This window comes from Macrobrachium nipponense, chromosome 16 (assembly GCF_015104395.2).
Source record: "Macrobrachium nipponense isolate FS-2020 chromosome 16, ASM1510439v2, whole genome shotgun sequence".
NCBI lineage: Eukaryota > Metazoa > Arthropoda > Malacostraca > Decapoda > Palaemonidae > Macrobrachium > Macrobrachium nipponense.
The window spans coordinates 82,500,463-82,510,144 of record NC_087209.1 but is presented as its reverse complement, the minus strand read 5'-3'; the positions used below and the strand labels follow the sequence as shown (position 1 = coordinate 82,510,144).

The following is a 9,682-nucleotide window of genomic DNA, read 5'->3' as shown; positions in this document are numbered from 1 at the left end:
AACGATCCCTTATATATATAAGTAAATAATTCCAAGTAAAGAAAGGGAATATCACATGAATGAGCATTAGCTGATGGCTTAAGAAAAAAGTCTAATATTAGAAAAGGGCAGTTACGTTAAGATTAGATGGAGGATTATTCAATCAAATATGAAAAAAACAACAATAAATAATAATAGACGACAGGAGAGTTGAGTAAATGTGATGAATACTGAGATCATTTTTATAGGACAGATAATGAGAAAAGGCGAAAGGGGAGACATAGAAAAATATGTGTGAGAGAGAGAGAGAGAGAGAGAGAGAGAGAGAGAGAGAGAGAGAGAGAGGAGAGAGAGGAGATTGTAAAACAAAATATATTCATGACAAAACTTTTGCAGATTTTAATTCATACTAATTTTTTTCTTTATCTCTTTGTTATATGTAACATAAAAACATATATATATATATATATATATATATATATATATATATATATATATGTGTGTGTAATATCTATATATATATATATATATATATATATATATATATGTGTGTTTTTTTTTGTGTGTGTGTGTGTGTGTGTGTGCGTGCTGTGTCGCTGTGTGTGTGTGTCTCCTGTGTTGTGTGTGTGTGTGTGTGTGATCTGTACTTATCGAAAACATCTATGATCACTCTCTGGGATGAAAAGGAAAAGGAAACAGGAAAACAGTAATAAGGTAACTTTACCTTCGTCAGGAGAGTTGTTCCTCGTACTTCAGGGGGGGCCAGCGATGCTGGGGGCAAGTGAGTTAAATCATAACAAAGGAATACTAGACCCACAGCAGCCACACACTTAAGATGGGGTAGTGGGGTAGTTCAAGAGAGCAAGTGGGAAGGACAGGCATTCCTGGACAAGCGTCCGGCAAATTCTAAGGCGGTCTTTTATAGCCTCTGGTGATTATGAGCATTTTCCGTCCGGATGGCGGTATGTGGGTATCTCACACGGTCATGGTTACCTCGTGGCCCAGGTTTCAAGATGGCGGCACACACATGGTTAATCCTTTGTCTCTCTGCCAGCTGGTTTTCCTCAGGGAAGGATTAGCATTTCCCCAGGGTCCACGCTTGTGATTGAAGGTTTGCCGGCTGTCAACTAGAACAAGGAAAGAGTCTTAAAGCAGTTTCAACCAAAGAGATTGTTGGAGAAAGGTTGTACAGACGAGTTTACCTACACTAGATCATAGAATAGCAAATGAATAAATTTGATGTTAGTTATAATCATTAGGATCCTTTGACTTAAGAGATGGTGAGTGAGAGTTTCATTCTTGACAGTATGTTTAACGACCACAGGGGACAGATTAGGAGGAAGCTCAAACGGTATTTGGGTTTGTAAACGATGCCATGTCACAAATGAATGTAAGGTCCTGACTCACGCGATCCTATCAAGGTAATGGAGTAATATCGAACAGTTAAAACTTCTTATGTGAAGCCTTAATATATTCCTCTCAGATATCTTTCACTCACTGGACATTAATAAATCATCCTTGTAATAATGCAAAAACGTACTTCTCAGATCATGTATAACTTTTCATTTCGAGTTTACGTTTTATGAATATGAAGTAATTGATATTAGAATCTTTTCTATACCTGATAACTCCTCTGTAAGAAAATTGTTTTAATTTTCTACTTATGACTGAACTGTGAAATTGCATACCAGATATGCGTGGGCAATGTATCGTGTATTATAGCCCTATGACATATCTTATATAACGTGACGTAATTATGCCTACAGGAAAATATATCTTTAAAAAAAAAAATACGATGTGGAAATATTCCCTAGTCTATGAACCAACATTTCCATTGAATTTTAATTAAATTGGGAAACATGAAGGTTGATAAATCACCATCCATCTCTCTCTCTCTCTCTCTTCTTCAGCAACCAACTCAACAATAATTATATACTTTTATTTGGAAAAGAAGTGTGATTATTCGGAGAATATATATATATATATATATATATATATATATATATATATATATATATATATATATATATATATATATATATATATATATATATATATACGAGATGGTCAATTATCTCGTTATTCAGACAACTGGTAATTGGTAATACTTTCTCTCTCTCTCTCTCTCTCTCTCTCTCTCTCTCTCTATCTTGATGCCCAACAGCTTTTTTCTCTCTCTCTCTCGAGACTGGCAACAACTCTCCCTCTCTCTCCCGATACCCAACAGCTTTTTCTCTCTCTCGAGACTGGCAACAACTCTCTCTCTCTCTCTCTCTCTCTCTCTCTCTCAGTATCTAGGTCATCAAATCAGAGTCGTGAATTACAAAAATATGCATTTATTTAAAAGCAAAGTATTAACTGAATAACTCAGATTCTTAACAGAATGATTAAATGAAATGTTAACTCAAAGTCCAAATAACTCAGATAACCCTCGGTGATTAATCTAACACCAACATTAGTTTAGCCATAACAGATAGACACAGTCAACATAGTAATTAGTCAGTACACCATTTCTCCAATGAACAATCCCCACTCTTCTCCAGAAAATAGTTCCCCTCTTCCAGAAAACGGCCTGTTAAAAGACAGGGAGAAACACTCTTTGTAAGACAAGATCATAATAAAAAATCATATAAACAGAACATCTCTGAAATAAATATTCAAATACAATCCAGCCACACTTTGTCCAAAACAGATATAATAACACTCACCCATTTCAGCACAGTTGCACTGACACTAACAAAAATACCTTGGCAGAGCCATCCCGGCCCTGCCTTCTCTGTAATAGACTTCCCCTCATGATAAGCCTACATTCATTATATAGGAGGAAAAGGCTCGCACACATACGTACAAACCCACACTTAATGTTCACGCCCCGAAACTGCTTAAGACCAGTTTCAAAGTAACCTCTACACCAAGCTCTCATTGCGACAGGACGAGGCACAGATTTGCTTAAGACAGCAATTTTGATCACACCACCTCGAAGAAAGCTGCGTAAGCATTCCTAAGCTGTTGCTCGGACACTGTGTATCTAAGGAAGTTAAATTGCTGATTCTCTACATTCTGAGAAATGTCACAGCATATCACATGATATATCATTTAAAGCATATCTCATAGCAAATCCCCCTTATCATGTTACAGATAGCTCGGCCACCTCTAGGCTAGCACCAGCCTAGCCACAGCTCACATAAAACAGCTTATATATATAAAAAAGACATTGGCCAGCTCATTAAACACTATGATAAAAAATAACTGCATGTCTCTGGCAGTATAATGCCAATCATACATCATCTCAACAACTTGCATATGGGCTATAATAACAATTTGTTGTGGAAAAACATATTTTCATCTTGAACTTTATCACACTCCTGTGTATGTGATTGGTCTGCTGCTGTACAGACACGTGAAACATGCTGTAAAAAGGCGAAACGCCTCCTTGCGGAAGACAATTGGCGACTCCTGTAGTCCAAAAGCTCTGTAGAACCCCATAGACTCGTAGAAACTCTCATAAGTGGGCAAACATCAGCAACATCTCTGCAATCGCTGAATGGCATCTTGCTAGCATTGAATGATGTTTATGGTGTTGCAGTATGTCAGTCATGTCATCGGTCAATTAAAGAAAAATTAACCCCAGACATACTACTGTCAAGTAATGATCTCAAAAATTATAAAAAATACTAACTGAACGTCTTCCCAATGAACCCCATTAATATGACCACTGAACTCATTTCCAACTACAACTCGTGAAGGAACTCCATAAGATCGTAAATCATAAGTCATTATCATAACCCCGTAAAGAAAATACTAAAATCTCCAAGTTAATTCTCCAAATTCACAAAATAAACAAAAAAACTCGCCAAATTCACACATCAGCACACACACTCACCCAGAACTCACAGAAACTCCACGGACTTCTGTCATCACTTTTCAAACTCACAAATTCTCACAAGTAAAAAAAAGTAATGAGCCCGTAACAAACCCAGCATCAGATTATCACTGAAAATGTTCTCTCAAGTTCTGATATTTCAGTAACCCACAAAATGAGTAAAAAACTCTTTACTGCTTAACAGCAAAACCCTTTACTGTCCATACAATTAATCTCTATGAAATACAATGTCAAACACCCATATTATCCAATTCACAAATCCTGACAAATTATATCTCCTGTCCAAAAATAGAAATGCTATTTAAAACTCAACCCCAATTACGACAAATCCCATAAAAAAAAATATAAAAAAGATAACTACAATAATAATAAGTGAACTTTCCCCATCACACAATACATATAATATATATAACCCAACTTTTCTCCTTAAATGCGATATGTATCCTTACGGAATTTTGCCATTGCAACTTTTCCTTCGATCGGAAACGGTCGAAAACAATCCCCTTACATAGACACATCTCTGTGAAATGCTAAAATCAGCATCTCTCAGAAAAGTGCAGAACTCCGAGTAATCAACACTAGAGGAAAAGAGTCAGCAACCGGACTCATCACAGCATTATCAGCAAATATCCACCTGTGAACACGTCAGGTGCTCGAACTACAGTATAGATTTGTCTAGTCAGACTTGCAACTTCAGAAAACCATGATTCTCAAAAAAAAAGTTCTATATTGACACCACATAGGCAAATTCACAAAATTATCCTCAGGATATGACTAAGGTGCTCAAAAATTGTCCTTAAAGACATAACTCCCTCATGATATTGCTCAAACAAATTATCACCTATCCTTTCGGGATATAAACTACTGTTCTAAGAAATGTCACAATTCAGCAATTATATGCCGCCAAAAATAACCTATTGGTGAAAATAAAAAATGCGACATCTCCATAGGGACTCATAAAACTGCAACGCCGTAATGCCACCCAAATATATCACCATGTTAATAATAATACCACTCCAGTGATATAAGTAATTCTTTCCATTTCATTAATAACCCATGTGGAATAAAAACATGTCTCCGAAAAAGATTATTACACTCCAAGCAGGATAATAAAAAAAAAAAGAAACTCCACATCCGAAAAATGCACTCAAACCATCTAGCTGACACACTAAAAAATACTTCCCCATATCTCCTCACAAAGGTTTCCATTTGCAACAAAAATGGCTGCAAAAATAATTGAACTAAACATAGCTCTCACCACCATAGGCCTAAACTGTGGAATATCTCCAAAAAAATAAAAAATATCACATGGCCAAAATATCATATCTCCAATTATGTCTCCAATTCTCCAATAAAATAACTCAATGTTATAGTCAAAAACTATAAACTCTCTGTTTAGTATAAATTCTGAGAAAAGCAAAAACTCGGCAAATAAAATTGCCCAGGAAATTCTAGAAAAAATCACCAGTGTGCCATTACTCATTACAACAAAACTCCTAATTCAAAGTATCTAAGCAAAGACTTCCCCATATGCACTACGGCATAGGCCACTAGAAACTTAACTAAGTTTCCTATCTCTGGCAAAGTTGCAACAAACACAATTGTGCAAATGGCTAATAATTTCCAGAACACAAATATCTAGAAAAAAAAAATGTAGTGCCATTATGTATACATTCAAAAAATGCCAAAATTCTCCCCCAAATCTCTCTGCAGCATCAAACGGCTGAAACTATAAACACAGTCCCTAACAATGACTCCAAGTCACAAACTGAGATATTAAAAATTCACAAAAACTGCCCCGAAAGAAAAATAAATTCAAATTCACCCATGATAAAAAAAACTTACGTCAGCGATGGCTAACATCTAAAAAAGGAAAGAAAAATCAATGGCACTGTTGTCTATTCCCAGGACACCTGTAACATCTGTGACTCACGTAGACTTCAAGCAACTGTCTGCTGAACTCATAAAAAAAAGAAAAACAAAAAATGTGTCGTTAGTACCTCCCATATCCAAAAAACATCTGTGGCTGGCCCAACTGGGTGTGAGAGAGAAACATTGACTGTAGTATTTTGCCTTTATTACAATCGGTTACTTAAAAAATGAACAAACATAAATATTCACAGTAGTGACAATTTTGCCATTTTAGTTAAATGATAACTCCTTAACACTAGGACAGGTAAATCCCTTAATTCACATTAGAATCAATTTCTCAGTCATCACAATAGTTAAAATCACTATAAGTGCACACAGAATCTTTAAGAAATATACATAGGCATCACCATGCACTTTGAGGAATTAAAAATGTCATGAGCGATCTCTACCCGTCAGGTATCCCGGCCCGTAGCGCGTTTCACCCTGGTCCAACCCCTTAAGACCTCTCATGCATTAATTCATTATCAAAGTATAAGATCTCTCATGCAAGGATTCATTATTAAATTATAACGATCTCTTAACAAAATAATACCCTTTTTACTTACCAAATCGTTTGCTTTCCCACTGTAAGAACCGTCTGTCTTAATCCCCTCGTGGTCCGCTGCCTACATTCCTGAAGGGGAAAGGCATCATAATTTGTGCACGTGACCCCTAACGACACTCGTTGAACGAGCCTGTATTTCCATCATATTCACTGCTCTATTTAGCTATCAATTGTTATTCATCAGCAACAACCCTCTATTAGCTCTTAGTCTATAAAATCTCAGTACACTGCAATGCTTACCTCCTAAATCGCTTAATTTCCTCCAAGGCCATACACATCCGTCTGCTCTTAGGACTAAACACAAAAGGCCAAGCTTGCCTCCCACGCACTTGACCAGGCGGTGGGGAAAATGAGCCGATGGTTCCTTTTTCTTGCTCATCATAAAGGGAGAGACGAAATAGGGAAAGCGTCCAAAATCAACGTTAGTGTCAACAAAAGGGAACTTGTTCACTTGTAAATAAAAAAATTTTCTTTTGAGATGGGACAAGAGTATACGCTTATATCTTATATCGAGTAGCCCGAAATTCAATTACCAAATTTTTCTTTTACTGTGAAAACAGCTGTTTACAACTGCGCAGCAAGCAAATTGTTAATAGTCGCGCAGCGAACATATTGTTTCTTAGTCAAGCAGCGGACATATTGTTTTTTAGTCAAGCAGCGGACATATTGTTAACAGTCGTGCAGAGAAAATGCCCAAACTTTTCCCGTGTTGACACCCACCCCTTTGAAACCTCTTGACCGCAAGGGGGTTCAGCACCTATTGCTTAGCATTGGCCACTAGGTCCTGCTCTTCCTCTAGAATTAAAACAAGTTTTTGATCAGTGTCCTGGTCATGATCCTTGCCCCCCCCCCCCCCCCCCCCCCCCCCCCCTCTTTCGGACAGTCACCGTCCTAACCGATCCATCTTTCCCTGCTTTGTACTGTACTACTGCGAGCCAATAAACAGAAGCCAATGGCAGCGTGCTACACTTTCATTGACCATAAGGACTATGTCTCCCACCCTGACGTTTCGTTGTTCCTTGAACCACTTCTCTCGCTGTTGTAACCCCGACAGGTATTTGCATTTCCAATGTGCCCAGAACTGCTCGGCCATATGCTGCACTTGCTTCCATCTCTGCTTAGAGTAGCTACCTGTTGCAATGTCGCACCCTGCGGGTGAATCTCCCATGTTTAAAAGCTTGTTTGGTGTGAGTGGAGCTGGGTCCCTACTGTCTGAGGTGACAATGGTAAGGGGCCTACTATTAACTGTTGCTTCCACCTCACAAAAGAGAGTACACAATCCCTCATAATCCAATTGCTGTGTCCCCAAGACTACATCTAGGACCCTCCTCACAGTACCTATCAATTGTTCCCATGCTCCTCCAAAATGCGAGGCGCCTGGGGGATTGAAAACAAATTCCACCCCACACTGGAGCAACTCATTTCGCACCTTGTTTTCTCCCAAGAACTCATAACTGAAGTCGAGAACCTTCCGTGACCCCATACAATTAGTGCCGCAGTCGCATCTAATCATCCCAACCTGTCCACGACGAGCCAAAAACCTTCTGAAGGCACTAATGAATGAGTCTGATGTGAGATTTGACGCTACTTCCAAGTGTATGGCCCTCATGTTCAAGCAGGTGAGTATAAACTCCCAGTGCTTTATCTGTACAAAGGTCCTTTACAGCTAGAATGAAGAAGTTAAGGACCTAGACTACTGGGAAAGACTACAATCCTTAAAATTATATAGTCTAGAAAGGAGAAGAGAACGCTACATGATAATTCAGGCATGGAAAACAGATAGAAGGAATAACAGAAAATGAAAATATCATGGAACTAAAAATATCAAAAGAGCAAGCAGAGGTAGATTAATAGTGCCCAAAACTATACCAGGAAAAATAAGGAAAGCACACAGGACATTAATCCACTACGCACCAGCATCGATAATGCAGCGTCTATTCAATGCGTTGCCAGCTCATCTGAGGAATATATCAGGAGTGAGCGTAGATGATGTTTAAGAATAAGCTCGACATATCTAAACTGCATCCCAGACCATCCAAGATTGGAAGATGCAAATATACCGGAAGATGTACTAGCAACTCTCTGGTAGACATTAGAGGTGCCTCACACTGAGGGACCTGGGGCAACCCGAACAAGATGTAAGGTCTGTAAGGTCTGTAAGGTCTGTGCTCTGCCCTTTTCACGAAGAATGGCCCAAAAAGGTCCACTCCCGGTGCGATAGAAGGGTGGTTTCCCTGACTCCACGCGATCAGTTGGTAGATCGGCCATTTGCTGTTCAATTACCTTTCCATGTACCCTGCGACACTTGATGCATTTCCCTAGCACGCGCCTCACCGCTGCATTGCCCTTAACCACCCAAAATTTCTCACTCATTAGACCCAGTGCATACATTATGCCCATATGGTTGGAACGCTCATGATAATACTGGATAACCATGTCAGTCAAGAGGCCCTTATATGGCAGAATAATTGGATTCCTTTCACTCGGGGCGATATTTGCCAGTGATAACCTCCCTCCAACGTAGAATTGCCAATTTCTCAGGATTGGTTTCAATTTTCTTAAGGAGCTGGAAACCCTGATGGTGCTGCCCTTCTCAAGACTTGCTATTTCTACCTCATAAGTCATACACTGTGCCACCTGCACAACCACATTCTCTGCCAAGCTCATAACTTGTGTGGACAAATGCACGTTTAGCTCGCTAAGCTGCTGCCTGTGTTTGTACATTAAATATCTGGCAAATAATATGACCCAACCTTTGGCTCTGAGTAGCCGGATCCACTTTGAGTAGTGGTGGAGGATTTTATGCAACCTGTAGCTAATTGTTTGGCAGACTTGCGCCCTTTTGGGACCTATCTCACGTCTAACTTCTAGTCCCTCCACACTGTTGGACATGTGGGCTGGTTCTGCTGTCCAAAAACACTCCTTCAGCAAGAAACCCGGCCCTGTTCTCCACATTTCATACTGCTGGGAGTGTGATGCATCGTCTGCTGGGTTCCATTCAGAGTTAACGTACCTCCACTCATTCTGATCACTACCTTCCCTTATCCTAGAGACACGGTTTGCTACAAATGTTTTGTACCTTGCTTGATCATTTGAGGGGTCCAGCGCTAAAACCCACATTCACCACATTTTAAAAAAATGGAGAAAAAGGCCTTTAAATGTGTAAATTTAAAAATTCCATAACTCTTTTATTTTTCAAGATATTTTCTCCAGGTTTGAATTTTTGTAATGTTTAGGAATCCAAAAATATGATGTTATATATGAACAAAATATTAGACTGTGCACAATTTGATTGACTGATTGATTGTATGATTGATTGTACAATTGATGAGCAAAATTAATGC

General features: G+C 38.8%; 1 protein-coding gene across 1 annotated transcript; it reads right to left on the bottom strand.

Annotated features, from left to right (window-relative positions):
• Positions 1–8,441: 8,441 nt before the first annotated feature.
• Positions 8,442–9,458, bottom strand: LOC135195385 (uncharacterized). Its single transcript, XM_064221641.1, has one exon. It carries the CDS (start codon positions 9,456–9,458, stop codon positions 8,442–8,444), a length of 1,017 nt encoding a protein of 338 aa, XP_064077711.1.
• Positions 9,459–9,682: the final 224 nt, after the last annotated feature.